A 21,472-nucleotide genomic window follows, 5' to 3' on the forward strand; every position below is an offset into this window, starting at 1 on the left:
TTCATTCTAAGTGGCACATTTTATCACATTAATATCACTGAAATCCGGATGGGTTTTACAATTTCTGCTGGCCAGGACACATGTGATTTAGAAGAAAATCCAAGAAGCAGTAGTAGAGCCCTGTTAAGAAGTGCTACATTGCCAATACTCTCGATACCACAGAAGATGACCTTGTGTAGGGAAAAAGACAGACGTCAGTTACTTTAAAGGGAAAAGTGCTATAGGAGACTCAGACTCTAAATATGAGGAAGTTTTAAGAATACCACACCAATTTTTCACTTGTATTTTACTATTTATGCATCTTCAAGAGGAACATAAGACAAAAATATACATAAACCTAAAAGAACAATTTCTTAATAAAATAAAACCTCTAAGTAATAAGTGTCATCATGTAATCAGCACCGTTGCCCACTCCAACTCACATCCTCGTAGTACTTACAATGGTACTATAATGACTTGCAACTGAAGGTGTCTTTCATTTGATGGAATACTGTAGTGCACATTGGTGAGTAAATTAGATCATGTTTTAGAACGAATGTTGCAAAGAATGAGAAAGATTCTTTTAAAACAGGAACACAAGATTGAAAAGAATGAAGGCAGAATTCATTCATTCACGCAACACTTATTTATTTAGCATCTATTCTGTGCCAGGCATTGTTTCAGGAGCAAAGGTAACAGTAGTAAGTAAAACAGACAAAATCTTTGCCCTCAGAGAGCTTAATTTCCTGTGTGTGAGATACACAATATACAAAATAACCAAATTATAGTATATGTTAGTTTTAAGAACTAAAGAGAAAGATAAACCAGGGAGAAAGAACAGAAATTTGAGGGAAGAGGTGGGATTTTAAGTAGGGTCATCAAGAAAGACCTGCAGGAGGTGAGGGAACCAGCCACGTTTGATTTGTGAGGTAAGGTCATTCTAGGCAGAAAAAAACCAGCAAGTACAAAAGCTTAGAAGCGGGGATGCATCTAGTGTATTTCAGGAGCACAGCAAGTGCGTCTCAAGAAGGATAAGAAGAAGGGAGAGTAGATGGAAATGAGGTCAGAGAAGTAAAGAGAAAGGGTATCAGCAGATTTTATAGATCAGTGCTTTTAAATAGAAAAAAAAGGTGAGCCTCGTATGTAATTTTAAATTTTCTAATTGCCACATTTAAGAAAGAGTAGAAACAGGTGAAATGAATATATTTTATTTAACCCAGTATATTAAAAATATTATGTTGACTTGTACATGATATTAAATATACTAATGAGATGTTTTATTTTTTTTGAATTTTATTTATTTTTTATACAGTAGGTTATTAGTCATCCATTTTATACATATTAGTGTATATATGTCAATCCCAATCTCCCAATTCATCACACCACCATGACCCAGCCCACCACTTCCTCCCTTGGTGTCCATATGTTTGTTCCCTACATCTGTATCTCAATTGCTGCTCTGCAAACTGGTTCATCTGTACCATTTTTCTAGGTTCCACATATATGCGTTAATATACGATATTTGTTTTTCTCTTTCTGACTTACTTCACTCTCTATGACAGTCTCTAGATTCATCCACGTCTCTACAGTGACCCAATTTCGTTCCTTCTTATGGCTGAGTAATATTCCATTGTATATATGTACCACATCTTCTTTATCCAGTCGTCTGTCGATGGGCATTCAGGTTGCTTCCATGACCTGGCTATTGTAAATATTGCTGCAGTGAACATTGGGGTGCATGTGTCCTTTTGAATTATGGTTTTCTCTGGGTATATGCCCAGGAGTGGCTTTGCTGGGTCATATAGTAATTCTATTTTTAGTTTTTTTAAGGAACCTCCATACTGTTCTCCATAGTGGCTGTATCAATTTACATTCCCACCAACAGGGCAAGAGGGTTCCCTTTTCTCCACACCCTCTCCAGCATTTGTTGTTTGTAGATTTTCTGATGATGCCCATTCTAACTGGTGTGAGGTGATACCTAATTGTAGTTTTGATTTGCGTTTCTCTAATAATTAGTGATGTTGAGCAGCTTTTCATGTGCTTCTTGGCCATCTGTATATCTTCTTTGGAGAAACGACTATTTAGGTCTTCTGCGCATTTTTGGATTGGGTTGTTTGTTTTTTTAATATTGAGCTGCTTGAGCTGTTTATATGTTTTAGAGATTAATCCTTTGGCCATTGGTTCGTTTGCAAATATTTTCTCCCATTCTGAGGGTTATCTTTTCCTCTTGTTTGCAGTTTCCTTTGCTTTGCAAAAGCTTTTAAGTTTCATTAGGTCCCATTTGTTTATTTCTGGTTTTATTTCCATTACTCTAGGAGGTGGATCAAAAGAGATCTTGCTGTGATTTAGGTCAAAGAGTGTTCTTCCCACGTTTTCCTCTAAGAGTTTTATAGTGTCTGGTCTTACATTTAGGTCTCTAATCCATTTTGAGTTTATTTTTGTGTATGGTGTTAGGGAGTGTTCTAATTTCCTTCTTTTACATGTAGCTGTCCAGTTTTCCCAGCACCACTTATTGAAAACACTGTCTTTTCTGATTGTATATCCCTGCCTCTGTTGTCATAGATTAGTTGACCATAGGTGCATGGGTTTATCTCTGGGCTTTCTATCCTGATCCATTGATCTATATTTCTGTTTTTGTGCCAGTACCATATTGTCTTGATTACTGCAGTTTTGTGCTATAGTCTGAAGTCAGGGAGTCTGATTCTTCCAGCTCCGTTTTTTTTCCCTCAAGACTGCTTTGGCTATTCGGGGTCTTTTGTGTCTCCATACAAATTAAGATTTTTTGTTCTAGTTCTGTAAAAAAAGCCATTGGTAATTTGATAGGGATTGCATTGAATATGTAGATTGCTTTGGGTAGTATAGTCATTCTCACAATATTGATTCTTCCAATCTAAGAACATGGTATACTCTCCAACTGTTTGTATCATCTTTAATTTTTTTCATCATTGTCTTATAGTTTTCTGCATACAGGTCTTTTGTCTCCCTAGATATGTTTATTCCTAGGTATTTTATTCTTTTTGTTGCAATGGTAAATGAGAACGTTTCCTTGATTTCTCTTTCAGATTTTTCATCATTAGTGTATAGGAATGCAAGAGATTTCTGTGCATTAATTTTCTATCCTGCAACTTTACCAAATTCATTGATTAGCTCTAGTAGTTTTCTAGTGGCATCTTTCAGATTCTATATGTACAGTGTCATGTCATCTACAAACAGTGACAGTTTTACTTCTTCTTCTCCAATTTGTATTCTTTTATTTCTTTTTCTTCTCTGATTGCCATGGCTAGGACTTCCAAAACTACGCTGAATAATAGTGGTGAGAGTGGGCATCCTTGTCTTGTTCCTGATCTTAGAGGAAATGCTTTCAGTTTTTCACCATTGAGAATGATGTTTGCTGTGGGTTTGTCGTATATGGCCTTTATTATATTGAGTTAGGTTCCCTCTGTGCCCACTTTCTGGAGAGTTTTTATCATAAATGGGTGTTGAATTTTGTTAAAAGCTTTTTCTACATCTATTGAGATGATCATATGGTTTTTATTCTTCAGTTTGTTAATATGGTGTATCACATTGATTGATTTGCGTATATTGTAGAATCCTTGCATCCCTGGGATAAATCCCACTTGATCATGCTGTATGATCCTTTTAATGTGCTGTTAGATTCTGTTTGCTAGTATTCTGTTGCGGATTTTTGCATCTGTATTCATCAGTGATATTGGTCTGTAATTTTCTTTTTTTATAGTATCTTTGTCTTTTCTGTATCATGGTGATGGTGGCCTCATAGAATGAGCTTGCGAGTGTTCTTTCCTCCACAATTTTTTGGAAGAGTTTGAGAAGGATGGGTGTTAGCTCTTTTCTAAATGTTTGATAGAATTCACCTGTGAAGCCATCTGGTGCTGGACTTTTGTTTGTTGGAAGATATTTAATCACAGTTTAATTTCATTACTTGTGATTGGTCTGTTCATATTTTCTATTTCTTTCTGGTTCAGTCTTGAAGGTTATACCTTTCTAAAAATTTGTCCATTTCCTCCAGGTTGTCCATTTTATTGGCATCGAGTTGCTTATAGTAGTCTCTTAGGATGCTTTGTATTTCTGTGGTGTCCTTTGTAACTTCTCCTTTTTGATTTATAATTTTTCTGATTTTAGTCCTCTCCCTCTTTTTCTTGATGAGTCTGGCTAATGGTTTATCAATTTTGTTTATCTTCTCAAATAACCAGCTTTTAGTTTTATTGATCTTTGGTATCGTTTCCTTTGTTTCTATTTCAGTTATTTCTGCTCTTATCTTTATGATTTCTTTCCTTCCGCTAACTTTGGGTTTTGTTTATTCTTCTTTCTCTAGTTCCTTTAGTTGTAAGGTTAGATTGTTCATTTGAGATTTTTCTTGTTTCTTGAGGTAGGCTTGTATAGCTATAAACTTCCCTCTTAGAACTGCTTTTGCTGCATCCCACAGGTTTTGGATCGTAGTATTTTCATTGTCATTTGTCTGTAGGTATTTTTTTGATTTCCTCTTTGGTTTCTTCAGTGATCTCTTGGTTATTTAGTAACGTATTGTTTAGCCTCCATGTGTTTGTGTTTTTTACATTTCTTTCCATGTAATTCATTTCTAATCTCATAGTGTTGTGGTCAGAAAAGATGCTTGATATGATTTCAGTTTTCTTAAATTTACTGAGGCTTGATTTGTCACCCAAGATGTGATCTATCCTGGAGAATGTTCTGTGTGCACTTGAGAAGAAAGTGTAATCTGCTGTTTTTGGGTGGAATGTCCTATAAATATCAGTTAAACCTGTCTGGTCTATTGCGTCATTTAAAGCTTCTGTTTCCTTATTAATTTTCATTTTGGATGATCTGTCCATTGGTGTAAGTGAGGTGTTAAAGTCCCCCACTATTATTATGTTACTGTCCATTTCCTCTTTTATAGCTGTTAACAGTTGCCTTACGTGTTTAGGTGCTCCTATGTTGGGTGCATATATATTTATAATTGTTATATCTTCTTCTTGGATTGATCCCTTGATCATTATGTAGTGTCCTTCCTTGTCTCTTGTAACATTCTTTATTTTAAAGTCTATTTTATCTGATATGAGTATTGCTCCTCCAGCTTTCTTTTAATTTCCATTTGCATGGAATATCTTTTTCCATCCCCTCACTTTCAGTCTGTATGTGTCCCTAGGTCTGAAGTGGGTCTCTTATAGACAGCATATATATGGGTCTTGTATTTGTATCCATTCAGCGAGCCTGTGTCTTTTGGCTGGAGCATTTAATGCATTCACGTTTAAGGTAATTATTGATATGTTTGTTCCTATTACCATTTTCTTAATTGTTTGGGGTTTGTTTTTGTAGGTCCTTTTCTTCTCTTGTGGTTCCCACTTAGAGAAGTTCCTTTAGCAATTGTTGTAGAGCTGGTTTGGTGGTGCTGAATTCTCTTAGCTTTTGCTTATCTGTAAAGCTTTTGATTTCTCCATCGAATCTGAATGAGATCCTTGCCGGGTAGAGTAATCTTGGTTGTAGGTTCTTCCATTTCATCACTTTAAGTATATCATGCCACTCCCTTCTGGCTTGTAGAGTTTCTGCTGAGAAATCAGCTGTTAACCTTATGGGAGTTCCCTTGTGTGTTATTTGTCATTTTTCCCTTGCTGCTTTCAATAATTTTTCTTTGTCTTTAATTTTTGCCAATTTGATTACTCTGTGTCTCCACACGTTTCTCCTTGGGTTTATCCTGTGTGGGACTCACTGTGCTTCCTGGACTTGGGTGGCTATTTCCTTTCCCATGTGGGACATTTTCAACTGTAATCTCTTCAAGTGTTTTCTCAGGTCCTTTTTCTCTCTCTTCTCCTTTTGGGACCCCTATAATGCCAATGTTGTTTCTTTTAATGTTGTCCCAGAGGTCTGTTAGGCTGTCTTCATTCCTTTTCATTCATTTTTGTTTATTCTGTTCTGCAGCAGTGAATTCTACCATTCTGTCTTCCAGGTCACTTATCTGTTCTTCTTCCTCAGTTATTCTGCTATTGATTCCTTCTAGTGTAGTTTTCATTTCAGTTAGTGTATTGTTCATCTCTGTTTGTTTGTTCCTTAATTCTCCTAGGTCTTTGTTACAGATTTCTTGCATCTTCTTGATCTTTGCCTCCATTCTTTTTCCGAGATCCTGGATCATCTTCACTATCATTATTTTGAATTCTTTTTCTGGAAGGTTGCCTATTTCCACTTCATTTGGTTGTTTTTCTGCAGTTTTATCTTGTTCCTTCATCTGGTACATAGCCCTCTGCCTTTTCATCTTCTCTGTTTTTCTGTGAATGTCTAAATTTTTTTTTTAACAGAAGGTCCTTGTTGGTTATCTATTTTAAATACAGCGGTGTGTACCTGTCAGTCCCGAACTCCCAATCTACCCCTCCCCCCCACCCTTCCCCTGGAATAGTTTTATTTTTTTATAGCAGTTTTAGGTTCACAGCAAAACTGAGTAGAACGTACAGAGATGTTTTTTTTGTACTAAGTCTTTGAAACCTGGTGTGCATTTTACACTTACAGCCCACCCCAGTTCCCCTTACATCATTTCAGGTGTTCAGTAGCCACATGCAAAGGTGTCTAGTATATTGAACAGAGCAAACCTAGACACTCATAGGGAGCTGTAATGACTTTGACTTTTTATGTGAATGAATTGGGAAGCAATAGAAGAGTTTTGAGTGCAACGGTGATATAATATGAGTTGAGTTTTCACAGGAGCCCATATATGACTTGGGTTTTTATAGGATCTACTGTTTTAAGAATAGACAGAGAAGAGAATGTCTTCTCATGTGCCCCAGGTAGACTTTGGACAAGCTCCCAGCAAAGAACTTAACTGAGGATAGACCAGTACAAATCCAATAACCAGATATGGTTTGGAGAATTAGTGTAACTGTAGTTCTCTCAATGCCCTATTTTTGCACAGGCTATGAATAATATCTCTTTTCATGCTTCAAGACCCAGGTAGACCATTATCTTCTCTGGGACATCTCCTATGCCCTGCCCCAGAAGTAACTTATGCTCTACAATATTCCATCATAGTCCTAGATTTACATGCTTCTTTCCTCTCATGGACTGTGAGATTCTCGAGGCAAGGTACATAATACATTTATATTTGATTCTAATGCCCAGTTGAGTCACTGGAAGTAAATGAGCCCTCAATGAATATGTGTTAAGTTGAAGCAAAAAAAAAAAAAATTAGCCTAACAGCCCCCAAATGGAAACCAATAGAGATATATTATATATTTATACAATTTAGTACTATATAGGGAGGAAGATAACTACACACAACCCGAATGATGATTATAAACATTATATTGAATGAAAGACTATATGATTCCATATACATAACGTTCATACAGGCAAAGTAATCAAAGTTGACTGGTTACTGTACACTTGGAGGTAGTGACTGCAAGGGTCAAGAGCGGGCCTCTGAGCTTCTGATAACATTCTATTCCTTTTCTCGTTATTTGGTGTATCCATTTTTTAAAACTATATTGAGCTGTATAGTTATATGTGTGCTTTCCTATATGTATATTATACTTCAATTAAAAACTTACATACCAGAGATAGATAGTTCCCAAAAGACAACAAAACAAAAAAATGTAAATTATTTTAAGCGCAGCTCATTTTGCTCAGCTGTGTTATGATTCAATATGTAAGAATAAATTTATGGCTAATTGAGTAACATACAGTGTATGTGTTTTTATAATTAAAAACTTCCACTAGTACAACATATGTTAAGTATTTTAAATCAGTTTCCCTCTTTTCTCCAAAAGGATTATGAGTCATAATTTGGAAAACATTTTAACATGCAGTAATTTAGTGTTTTCATTTAATTATCTTGTTTTTACGTTTACCTTACAATTTTCCATAAAGATATATATATATTTTTAATTTATTTATTTATTTATTTTTGGCTGTGTTGGGTCTTCGTTGCTGCACACGGGATTTCTCTAGTTGCGGCGAGCGGGGGCTACTCTTTGTTGTGGTGCATGGGCTTCTCATTGCGGTAGCTTCTCTTGTTGCAGAGCACGGGCTCTAGGGTACACTTCAGTAGTTGTGGCACATGGGCTCAGTTGTGGTGCACGGGCTTAGTTGCTCTGTGGCATGTGGGATCTTCCTGGACCAGGGCTCAAACCCATGTCCCTTGCATTGGCAGGCAGATTCTCAACCACTGCGCCACCAGGGAAGCCCCATAAAGATGTATTTTATTTCAACATTTTAAAACATGCAACTTCATTTTAGATACTTACTCTAGTGAAGTTGTTCTCAACCAGGGGCAGTTTTGCCCCCCAGGTGATACTTGACTATGCGTCAAGACATTTTTGGTTGTCAAAACTGGGGGAATGCTACTGGCATACAGTGGGGAAAGGCCTAGGATACTGCTAAACTTCCTGCCATGCCCAGAACAGCCCATTCACAACTAAGGGTTATTTAATCCTAAATGTCAGTAGTGCTGAGGTTGAGAAACACTGCTCTAGTTTAATAACGTAATGTTGGAATTTTAAAATTAGAATTTTTTTCTTGACCAATTTTAATCTCACCTTTTAGAGATTTTTGAGGTATTGAAATTGCTCTGTGAATAAATTTTCTTTAAAAATATTATATTGTTAACATCTTAAAATGGCTTATTTTATTGAAAGTGCAATTTTTTAAAGTTTTCCTAAATAAAAAAAGAAAGTTTGAGAAATATGTTGTGGATAACAATTTTATTCTTCTTTCTCCAGGCTAGAAGAACAAAAGGATATCTTGTCAGAATTTCAAAGAGATTTAAATGAATTTGTTTTATGGTTGGAAGAAGCAGATAACATTACTAGTATTCCACTTGAACCTGAAAATGAGCAGCAACTGAAAGAAAAACTTGAGGAAGTCAAGGTAATTTTATTTCCTAAAATCTCCCAGGGCCTACTTGTATTAAGAGTTTATGAATCTAGGGGCAGTTCCCATGAGGCCCAGTTGTTAGGACTCTGCGCTTTCACTACCGTGGCCTGGGTTCAAGCCCTGGTTAGGGAATTAAGATGCCACAAGCCACATGGTGGGGCGAAAAAAAAAAAAAAGAGTCTATGAATCTATTTTTTTAAATGTATTTAATCATTGATTTCCTGTCCATTAGAATATTGATAGTTCCTTACTAGTTTTTCTCACAACTTTATTTTGTCTTAGCCCAGTGAGTATGTATTTTTTAAAAAGTGTGTATGCGATATATATGTGTGTGTAAAATACATGGTGATACTTTTTAAACCAAGGTAAAATTAATTTTAGACTTAATGGAGAATTCCACAGCTCCAAATAATTTCAAAAACTGAGGAGAATCTTTATAGAAATGAATGCCATTTCTTAGGGAAGATCTTAATTGCCAAATTAGTCTCAGTACTTCAGCCTTTAATTAAAGGCATTCGATTTGCCTGAAGCAATGTTTTGTTTTGGGTTGTTTTGTCTGTGGTGTTGGAGAGGTGATGTTGGCTCACTTTCTATACTGGTTTAATAGACTTCCAGTTTATTCAAGTGGTTTTTCTTGTCTACCTACTGTGCTGTCTGCTTAATACTGATTACCTCTCCTGGCTGACTGAGACGCTTTTTTTTTTTTTTTTAGCAGCATCTCAAAATTCAAAAGTTTTATTACTCATCTATTAATTCTATTACATTTATTTATTCAGTTTTATTGTTTTAAAATATATAAAAATAAATGGAGAAATTTATACGTATCTTATCTATGCACCAGTCCCCACCCAGACTGAGATGCTTTGATTGTGCAGATGGGTGGACTTTCATGGTTTTAGTTTTAGGAAACAAACTCTTTTGGATCTGTTTTACTTTAGTTCTTGAAGGGAAGGTAAAAGGGAAAGGGAAATTAACATTTAATCATCCCCTGTTTTATACTAAGTATTAGATGTATTTACATCTGCTATTTTATTTAATCTTATCAGACTTTGAAAATGGTCGTTATTGTCCTCATTTTACGAGGTCACACAATCAAAGGGAAATGGGACTGCTTCTTTATCATTGATTCGGTTGGTCTGCACATGCAAATTAGACTCCATGTCAACTACTTATTTCTGTGAAATAAAAAATGTGTACCTGAACAGAGGATAAAGTATGAAAAGAAAAATATTGCTTAGTTCAATAAACAAATATTGAGCACCTACTATATGTCAGATAATGCACTAGGTATTTGAGAGTCAAAAAATAAAACGTTTTTGATCCATAGTTCATTTGAAGACGGTTATGCCATGGAAAAATAAACTCAGTCTGTTCTTGAAAATTCATCTTTCCTAAATGTATTGAGTGTTATATATAGCAATCTAATTGATAATTCATTTAAGAGACATGTTTAGTGGTGTTCACTTATTAAAAAATATGCATTGATTTCCTTTTTTCCTTAGACAATCTAGATCAGCACTGTCCGATAGAACTTTCTGTCATGATGGCTATGTTGTACATTATCAGTTTTAGTAGCCACTAGCTGTATGTGCCTTTTGAGGACTTGAAAGGTAACTGATGTGACTGAGGAATTGAGTTTTTAATTTTAATGACTGTTAATTAATTTAAATTTAAATAGCCTCATGTGGCAAGTGGTACCGTACTGAACAGTGCAGCTATAGATGACACAAATAAATAAAAGACAGTTAATAAAACTATGGTAGTTTTGTAGGTCGTGGGAAAGGGCACTTTTAATGTGATGTTAAATGAGTAAGAGAAATTCAGGGATGTGGAGGTGTCAAAATTAAGGGTTCTTGAATGAACCCGGCCAAGTTTGAATCGCAGCTCTGTTGCTTGCTTCGTTTGTGTCCTTGGACCTGCGATTTAACCTCTCTGTCTCAGTTTCATTCTATGTAAGATGAAGATAATAGGATGTACCTCAGAATTATTGTATAAAAGTTAACTGAGATCATATGTGTGAAGAGCTTAGCACAGTGCCTGGTACCTGGTATGTTCTCAAAGTTAGTTATCTCTTCATATGACATTGCAATTTCTTACTCAGTGGTATGTTATAGTATGGAGACCTAATACCTGAGAGGATGATTAAATTTGTCCAGATTGTTCTATTTCTGAGAGGTGTGTTTTTACACTCTTGACACTGTTTGGAGTATTGTTTTAGAGCTCATCATACTACATAACATTTTTCTCTTGAAAAAAAAAATCTCTGAGGGATAAGGTATCCTGATCCTTTCTAGGATGGGCTGATTTACTTGGGAGTGGGCGTTTTAGTCCACCAAGCTCTGTGCTCTGTAGAAAACTTGGTATTTGAGGAACCACTGGGCCTCCAGTCTTGCTTCATTTTGATAGACTAATCAATAGAGGCAAAGACAAAGTAGTTGGCATTGTGCTGTAATTCATTTTAAACGTTGTTGCATTTGTCTGTTTCAGTTACTGGCAGAAGAGTTGCCCCTGCGCCAGGGAATTCTAAAACAATTAAATGAAACTGGAGGAACAGTGCTTGTAAGTGCTCCCATAAGCCCAGAAGAGCAAGATAAACTTGAAAATAAGCTCAAGCAGATAAATCTTCAGTGGATAAAGGTTAGACATTGACCATCTGTCCTGTCACATGTGTTAAATGTTGCAAGCATTTGTTTTGTTTCATGGTGCTTAATTGGTGGGGGTGGGGGAGAGGGGTTGGTTTTGTAGCTTGTTATTTGTGTTATATATATATTTTTAAACTTGACCATTTGATTTGGCTGTATGATTTGTTGTGGATGGAAGGAATGGTGATGGTGAACGACGATACGTTAATGACCAAATGCCAAGATATAACCACTATTACTTTATATGAACTATTCTAAAGAATTAGACTGGAAAATGGATGAAGCGATTAATTTAGTGTTCAGGTATATACTGACAATATTAAAGCAAGATGGAGGTGGTCTAGCTCAACAAGTATCATAAATCAAAATTACTTATCCTTACCTATAATATAGACTTAATCAGTGATTGATTAATGCGTGATAAACTTCTCCAAAAGGTGTTTTATTTATTTATTACTATTTATTTATTTACTTACTTACTTGTGAGTCTTCATCTTTCTAACCTGAATACTTTTTAAATCTAATATTTTAAAATGCTTATCAAAGTAATGCATACTTATTCTTTAAAACCAAGTAGTGCGTATGAATATATAATGAAAAGCAACATCAGTTGATCCATCACTATTTATCGAAAGGCAGTCTTCTTCCCACTGTACTGCTGTGGCAACTTTCTCATAAATCAAGTGAATATATATGTATGAATCTGTTCTGGATTCTCTCTTCACTTCCATTTGATTATCACTGTCCTTCAACTAGTACCACACTGGCTTTATAACAATCATCTTTCAACAGCTTTATTGAGGTATAATTTATATACCATACAATTCACCCATTTTAAAGTGTACAAATCAATGATTTTGGTATATTTACTTTTTAAATTGTGGTAAAATATATATAACATAAAATCTGTCATTTTAACCATTTTAAGTGTATAATTCACTGTCATTTATTATATCCACAATGTGAAACCATTACCATTGTCTATTGCTAAAACATTTTCATTACCCCAAACAGAAATTCTGTAACCATTAAGTAATAACTCCCCATATCCCTACCCCTGACACCCCCAAAAAGTAACCTCTAATCTACTTTCTGTCTCTATGAATTTGCCTATTCTAGATATTTCATATAAGTGGACTCACACTACCTTTGTCCCTTTGTGTCTAGATTATTTTACTCGTAAGGTTTTAAAGTTTCACCCATGTTGTAGCAGGTATCAGAACTTCATTCCTTTTTATGATTGAACAAGATTATACTGTGTATGTGTGTATATATTCAATATATATACACATATGTATGTGTATATATACATGCATGTATACATACAATGTATACATGTATATATATACCTATATATACATATAATATATACATACATACACGTATATGTATGTGTGTGTGTGTATATATATATATACACACATACACACAAACCCAACATACTTGTGTTATAAAAAAAAATTGGGGATCTGGTAGTGTAAATCCTCCAGCCTTATTCTTCTTAGACCAGAGTGGTTTTTTTTGCTATTTTTGGTTGTTTGGTTTACCAAATAAATTTTAGAACCAACTTGTCATTTTTTACGAAAACCTGCCAGGATATTGATTTGAATTGTGTTGAATTTATAAATCAATTAACTTTTTACAACATTGAGTAATCTAATCCATGAAAATGTTACATCCCTTCATTTATTTAGGTCTTCTTGAATGCCTTTTTAGAAATATTTTGCAGTTTTCAATCCAGAGGGCCTGCACATGTTTTATTAGATTTAATCCCAGATATTTGATATTTTGATCCTTTTATAAGTGGGATTCATTTCAAATTTTATTTTCTTTTTGTTGCTGGTATATAAAAATAGATTTTTTTTTTTACATTAAGCACACATCCAGTGTCCTCGCCAAATTCACTTATTAATATTAATGGTTTGTAAAACATTTTGGATTATTTTAATGTACACAGTCGTGTCATTAAGTAGAGGAAGTTTCTCTCTTTTCAATCCTTATGATTTTAATTGTTTTTGCATAAACTTGGACCCCTAAAACAGTGTTTAATAGAAGTGGTGATAATGGGTAGCCTTGGTTCATTCCCTGTTTCAGGTGGAAAGCTTTCAGTAATTGATCATTAAATATGATGTTTCTTGTAGGACATTTTATAGATCCTCTTAATCAGATTAAGGAATTTTTCCTTGTTCCGTTTCTCAAGTTTTTATTATGAATATGTGTTGAACATATTCATATACTTTCTCTGCATTTATTAAAATGTTTCTATGATTTTTCTCCTCTGAATGTGATAAACTACAGCCATTGTTTTTGGAATGTGAAACTACTCTGGGATTCCAGAAATAAATGCTATTGGTCATGATGTCTTGTACTTTTTATGGATTGCTAGATTCAGTTTTCTGATATGCTGTTTATGATTTTTATCTTTGTTCATGGCAGGAAATGGTCTGTAATTTTTTTTGAATCCTTCTCAAGTGTTAATAGCATTGTTAGACTAGTCTTATAAAACAAGTTGCGAGGTGCTCTCTTTCTTTGTTCTGAAATAAATTGGTGAAGACTGGTATCATTTCTTCCTGAGATGTTTGGAAGAATTCAGTTGTAAAGTCATCAGTGCATAGGGTATTATGTTTTGTTTTGTTTTGTTTTGTTATTGTTGGTTTTTTTTGGTGAGAAAGTTTTTGATAATTGATCCATTTTTTAAATAGATACAGGGATGGTTAAATTTTTATTTCTTTGTGTGTCAGCTTTTTTAAGTTGTGTCTTTCAAGGAATTTGTCCATTCCATGCTATTTTCCCTTTTGGGGCTGTAGACTTTGTTCATACAGCTAGTGATCCTTTATATATTTATATTTAAGAATGAGAAAATAGAAAGACTGCAAGCTGTGAGTACCTGGATGGGTCTTGTAACTGGGATATTTTACTCTGTGTGCTAAGGTAGAGAGCTGAGTCTCTTGTTGAAAGAGAACTTCAAAGTCTGTGATGCAGTGGGCTTTATTCTGAGGTATTCATACCAACTGCTGAGATTCCTTCCAGACACCAGGTTCAGTTTCTTTAGGTAAGAACTACACTTATTGTTTTGATTTATGTTTATTTTTGCCTGTAGGTAAGTGCTAAGGGACGACCATTCATTGTGTGGTAGTTTTTATATTGACACAAATTTTCATCTACAAACTTTCAGTACCCAAATTTTACATGCTGCTTATTCCCAAATACCACTTTAATCCAAATGCTCTCCAGGTTTTGCCAAGTTCAGATCCCCCTGTACCTAAGGCTTCTTCTCTCTTACTTTATGTGTCCTCATATGTACTTTCTCCATATGTGCTTTTGACCTTCCAAGGATGTTTTGAAACCTCGCATCCACTTTTGACTACAGTTCTACTACCTTATTGAGCATATTTAATACCTGTTAACTTTGTTCTATTCAAAATATAAAGCAAATTGTAATCCTTTAAACCAGGAACAAAATCCATGCCAAGAAAATATTGTAGACCTATAATTTTCATGTAATATAAAATGGCTTCTTTCAAAAATGGCACAGTTGCCTCTAAAGAATTGCTTGTTATTCATCAATACTCAACTAAATTGAGAGGTGTGAACAAGTTATACTGAGAGAAGTTCCCTTATGTAGATGATTTGAAAATAAAATAATAGAGACTTAATTTTGAATTGTGTCAGGATATTCATTATATTTTTAAATTGATGATGCTGAAGTTCTTGTAACGGATCTTTTACATGACTGATAAAATATTTATGAACTGAGTACCAATTATATGGCATTAAATTCAAAATGTGTGTTTTGATCTCTATAATTCAAGCAACTAGGTATTTGCGAAAAAATCTTTTATTTTTATCTATAACACTATTGAAATTTTTTGAGTTAATTTTTTTCCTACTGAAAAATGTAAAGTTTCTTCCTTTAATAATTTCAAAATAGCCACGTAAACATATAGACACTTGCATCCGGAGGGAATGTATTTTCCTAGTAATTAAATTTTGTAGCCACATAACAATACAAATAAAATCATTCCTCATAGGAAGAGAACAAGGAGGAAAGATGCCCCAAAATATTCCACAATATCTCAGTACATCTTGATATTACAAAAAGGAACACAAAAATTATAATTGTAGGAAACGTGAGAGAACTCTCAAAAACATACAATAGCAGCTTTGTGAATAGTGAAACGTGAGTCAAGCTTTTATCTTTTCGGCAACAGAATAAAAAGTCAGTTTTTTATGATAGAAAATTAAAACTAAGACCATCTTGTGTAGACTTACATTACTATATCACTCATAATATCTGTCTTATCCCAAAATTATAATTTTCATACTATATCTTTGCCACCAAATGTCATAGAAGTTGGAATGTTATTCACTAGTCATATTAAAAATTATTTTTCCCTTCTCAATCCCTATGCCACCCTATCCCTCTTGGTTTAAATTTAAGAATAGAAAGTGAATGATTAGTGCCAGATTTATGTCATTACACAAGTCAACAGCTTAAAAAGAATAAGATGGTCAAGATGATCAAGAGACAGTCTTGACCATCATTAAACCTCAGATTCTCAGTCATTAGAAGAGAGAAGAAATAATGGAGACCCCTTCCCTGTATTCTCCACCACACTCCTTCATCTAAAGGCTAGAGTGAGTGTTGTAATTGTAACTAGTAGATCATGGTTGCTGTGGTACAAACATGCCAATTCCTTAACAGTTAGTATCTTTAAAACTGTCCTACTATCACAGTATCTGGTGGCAGGTGCCTTTCTCCACAGCTAACTCTAATATGCTGTACCCTGTATATTTAGCCAACTTACCAATTACTTTGGCACGTTTATGTTTTATTACTGAAGAGAGAAAACAGCGATGGGAGGTAATATAGCTATTCCTTTAAGGGAGTGGTGGACTCTATAATGGGTTTGTTGCAAAACTGTGTTAACTTGCCGTGGCCTGGGTAGCATCTCTATAGCAGAGATGGAAAATGTTGCTTTGAAGCTGAATATAGGTCTTGGTTTAAATTGTGGCTTCCTCCGGATAAGGATCATGAAGTGATATCCTCATTTTTGCCTAATACATATTTTGAGCTTTACAGTCTAACAATGATATCCTTAAGATCTACAAAATGGGAATGTTATTAAAGGTAGCCTCTGTGTTTTTCTCTAAGTGTCTCACACATGATCTTCATACACATGTCTGATTCTGTGTTGATTTCAGTATTTATCACTCATCATATTTCTTTGTATGTTCTCTGAACTTCGTGTGTGTGTATGCGTGTGTGTAAGGAGTTCTCCCTCCCTTCCAACCTCTCCCCATCACTATTACCCTGTTCCTTTTTTCTCTGTTTTATATGTCTTTGCCTATGAATTGATATCTTTCTATTGTCTACCGTGAATCTACTTTCCTAAATTCATATATGTCAGGTTTTTCTCTGCCTGGGTAGTATATGCAACACATTCTCTCCTACTCTCTCTTTCTTTGACTCTACCTTTTAATCCTTCTTTCATCTTCTCCTGTCCTTGTCATTTTGTGTCCCCTTTCTTCATTGTTCTTTTGGTGAGTTATGTGTAGGTATTTTTTCAACTACCCATTATTTAGAACCAAAGTATGTTTTATCAGCCTTAATTTTTGAATCATCTTATAAGCTTCCTAGACTTGGTTGAAGAGGTGGAAAGATGGAACATTTATTTTGTAGACTCAGGATTATTCAGATGGAAGGAGCCTAACGAAACCCAGTTACTTTCACATCTTCTAGATTAGAACACTGAGTCCTAGAAAGGTTATGTGACTTATTTGAGAACACATTATTTAAATGTAAAGGTTATTCCAAATTAAATGTTTTTTTTTTTAACTTTTCAGTGAGGCTCAAGTGGTTTTTCTGTGTATAATATGGTAGAAAGAAAGAAAAAACGTGGTTTCCCATGTCATTCCATTGCTCATTTGAAGGAAACAATTGAGATTTCTTGTCATTTAAAGAAACCATATGAGTGTTTTTGCTTTGCTTTTTACCCTTTTTGGAAAACTGGATGCTATGTTGTCAAATTATTTTCCAGAACCTTCTTCAGTGGGGACCATTTGTAATTGTGGAATACAGGAACACATGTTTATGTTTTAGAATTAGTTATATGTCTACTATTTTTGATGTTAAATAACTTAACAGGTAGTATATATTATACATTCCTATTAGTCACAATAAATAAATTTCGTTTTATTGAATATATTTAAAATGTTTCCTCATATTTTGCCATTTATTTGTAAATAGTAAATTACTATTTTAATTTGTTAAGGCCTAGGCATTATTAAATAGTGCATATAAAGACTTAAAATATTTTACAAACACAAATAAGAAATTTTGCTGGAAGGCGAATTTCAGTTAAGTGCACCTTAACAAAAAAATATGATCCACTTTACCTAGACATAAGTAAGGTTTAAAAATTAATATATGTAGCAAACTTTAATACAGGAATAACTTTTGTAATATTGATAATAGTACAAGGATTGTTTTCAAACTAAATCACAAAATAAATATTATGAAAATAAAAATACATATGGTGAAACTCATAGGCCAGATGATCTACAATATACAAATGACTGTATCTAAGTTTCCAGAAATCTGGTTCATTTTGTATTAACCCCTAATCATGTTACTTCTTAGTATCCATCCAAGCAGTAAACATTTCAGATTTGTTCTTTTTATTTGTGTCAGGTAAATAAACGTTTGGTCTTTTTCCAGGTATGTTTGTCATGTAATGCCAGCCGTTATTTGCCATTGCTATAAATCTGGAGACTAAAAAAGAGAAAGTTAAATCAAGCTAAAGCTTGGCATTTCCATTCCTTGCTCAAAAATGGACATTTGCTCCGATGGATTATTTTCCTAGCAAAGGCCATGATTAATAGATTGTTCTAGTAGTGACCATTCAATCCTGCCCTTAATGTGTGAACTACTTTTGTTAACTACAGGAAAGAATCTCTGCAAGAAATACAAAAAACTGCTATTTACCTATTTGCTATTAAGATACATAGCCTGATAATTCTTGAAAGTGCATTATCTTGGAAGTTTCTTTTATATAGTTAATCATTGCATTGTAACATTTGTTCATTCATTTAAATCATTCATTCAACAGACATCTAATGAGTGACCACTGTATGCCATGTGCTCTCCTGAGGATATCATAATCGGTTCTCACCCTTGCCTTGTTTAATGGACATTCAGAATTACATAGGGCTTGGCATTTTAACTACTCATGTCTCTAATTTGTAGTTGCTAAATAGCTTGAAGCCGAGAGTTGAGTGGCAGAGTCATAATTAAAAGTTTATAACATAAGCATCTTTGATTTTGCTTCCTATAATTTCACACTAAGATAGGGATCCTTACTAGGTTGTGTGTCATGAGTCATGATTTTGCCTGTTGTCCCATCATAATTTTCAATAGCTCTCTCTTTCACTCTCATGCGTGAGCTCCCACTTTGGAAGACTGAAAAAATGTATCAGGTTTACCCCAGTTATGGGAACACACATCAGGCTTTAAAGGTGGGCCTGGCCCAGTACTCAATAAGTATTATTATCATCACTGCTAATGTTCTCTTGACACTTCTGGAAGTTGAGATGTTTGGCCTGTCCAAGAAACCTTTTTGCCATTACTACCAAATTAATCACAATTTAATAAGTTTATAATAATATGTGGTTTTTAACTTTCCAAATGATTGAAGTGTCAGGCAATGCCAAGAATATGGATCAGACATTTTACAAACAAAAAGTAAACGGGAGTTGTGAGGAGGCGGTTTATCATGGTGATTAATAGTGAGGTTTATGGATTATAGATTCTACCCCTCAGTTATAACATCTGCAAAATTCAGGTAATCATATAGCATACTTTCCAGGTTGTGGTGAAAATTCAATGAGATAGTGCATGGGAAATGCATAACACAGTATCTGGTGCATTGTAATTGGTCAAAAATGTTAACTTTAATTTAAAAATTAGGTGTATTGTTAGAACAGAAAAACACAAAGACCAAGCACGAAACTCTTGCTGAGTCACCTTTTTTTCAACTGTGGTAAGAGGACTTAACATGAGGTCTAACGTCTTAACACATTTTTAAGAGTACAATACAGTATTGTTAACTCTGTGCACTATATTTTATAACAGATCTCCAGAAGATTTTCATCTTGCATAACTGAAACTACATTCATTAAACAATTTCCAGTTCCTTCCCTCCCTCCCTTGCCCCTGGTAACCATCATTCTACTCTCTGTTTCTATGAGTTTGACTATTTTAGATACCTCATTTAGGTGGAATCATGCAGTGTTTGTCCTTCTGTGACTGTTTATTGTTGTTGGGGTATTTTTGGGTTTTTTTGGTTTTGTTTTTTTTTTTAAATGAATTTATTTATTTTTGGCTGTGTTGGGTCTTCGTTTCTGTGTGAGGGCTTTCTCTAGTTGCGGTGAGCGGGGGCCACTCTTCATCGCGGTGCGCAGGCCTCTCACTGTCGCGGCCTTCTCTTGTTGCGGAGCACAGGCTCCAGACGCGCAGGCTCAGTAGCTGTGGTGCGCGGGCTTAGTTGCTCCGCAGCATGTGGGATTTTCCCAGACCAGGACTCGAACCCGTGTCCCCTGCATTGGCAGGCAGATTCTCAACCACTGCGCCACCAGGGAAACCCGTTTTTTTTGTTTTTTTGCTAAACATAATGTCCTCTAGGAAGATGCACATTCTTGTATGTGGGGGGGATTTCCTTCTTTTTTAAGGCTGAATAATATTCACCATCTCATTCAAGCAGTTATAAATATGGCTCTTAGGGAGAAAGCTAAAATATGTGCCACCATTATGAATCCAAAAGCTGGACCAGAGGAGAGATAGAAGCAGCAAAACTAAGAAGGAACCCTAATGGAAGGCACAGAGAGTTTATAGCCTGTGGTCTCCCTTCCACCGATCTCATTCTCATTATCTAGGACTGGCTAGCAGTTCAGATTAAAAGTACTGAAAAATGATGGGGTTTTTTTCTCCTCACATTGGCCATGAAGTAAGTCCAAGTAGTCCACCATTGTTTCCAAGCAGCATTATTTTCACGCTTTAAGTATGAGCATAATTTAAGATGACTTTTTTTTAACCCTGAGCGTCTTTGTAATCTACTCACCTGACTTTAACTCAGAAATCCAGACAAAGTGTAATTGAGCCTTCACACTGCTTCCCCACCCGCTTCCCTTACCTTCATTCTGCATGTTGGTTTCCTCCATTTTGGTGGAGTGAGTGATGAGAAAGCATTTGTAGAAAGTTTCATTGGAGCTAGATAACGTTCTATCAGGAAACTTCAACCTAATTCTAGATAATGTGTTCATTTCAATGCAGTGCTATTTTTAAAGATAAGAACAAAGAAAAATCCAGCATGCATTGTAAAGCACTGATACTTGTGCAGCAACTCATTTCCCTATTAAAACTTTACTTTTCCACTCTACACATACAGAGAGTGTCCATGGAGTATGTAAATTTGTCATTTAAATATGCTGTGGACCAGACTTTATTAAAAAGGTAAACTAATTTCAGATGAAAACCAGATGTGACTCTTCTTGGCAAACTTTCTCCCCTGTTCACAATGAATTTAAAATGAAGAGAAGTATAATGATGATTTAAAACAAAGGAAAAATTTCATAACTCTGACCTTCACTGTGACATTTTTGAAGTAAGTCCTTTATTAGCACAAAGATGTTTGCCCTATAGCAATGAATATTAGAAAGGAGAAGAAATGATATGATAAAAAGAGATTTTGCTAATATAAAAAGTTGCTCCTCTTGTTTCTACAATGCCTTTGCTTTGAGATGACTAGATTATATAGTGTCAACCCTGACACTAGAGGGGTCACCTTTCTTTCTAATAATTTAATGATCTTGAAATGGCATTAAATGGAGGTTTTCATATGCCAACTCCTTAAACTGAGATTGAATAACAAATGAAAATTAAAGATGTATTTAAGAGCACAAGATGGTAAATTCTAACCCAG

General features: G+C 34.8%; 1 protein-coding gene across 1 annotated transcript in view; it reads left to right on the forward strand.

Moving 5' to 3' along the window:
* Positions 1-21,472, forward strand: part of DMD (dystrophin) — a 2,243,521-nt gene that overhangs the window by 1,403,108 nt on the left and 818,941 nt on the right. The window contains exons 46-47 of the mRNA XM_060293058.2: positions 8,697-8,844; positions 11,338-11,487. Coding sequence (XP_060149041.1) covers positions 8,697-8,844; positions 11,338-11,487 — 298 coding nt within the window. The remainder of the gene's footprint in view (positions 1-8,696; positions 8,845-11,337; positions 11,488-21,472) is intronic.

Source organism: Globicephala melas, chromosome X, assembly GCF_963455315.2.
Source record: "Globicephala melas chromosome X, mGloMel1.2, whole genome shotgun sequence".
Classification (NCBI taxonomy): domain Eukaryota; kingdom Metazoa; phylum Chordata; class Mammalia; order Artiodactyla; family Delphinidae; genus Globicephala; species Globicephala melas.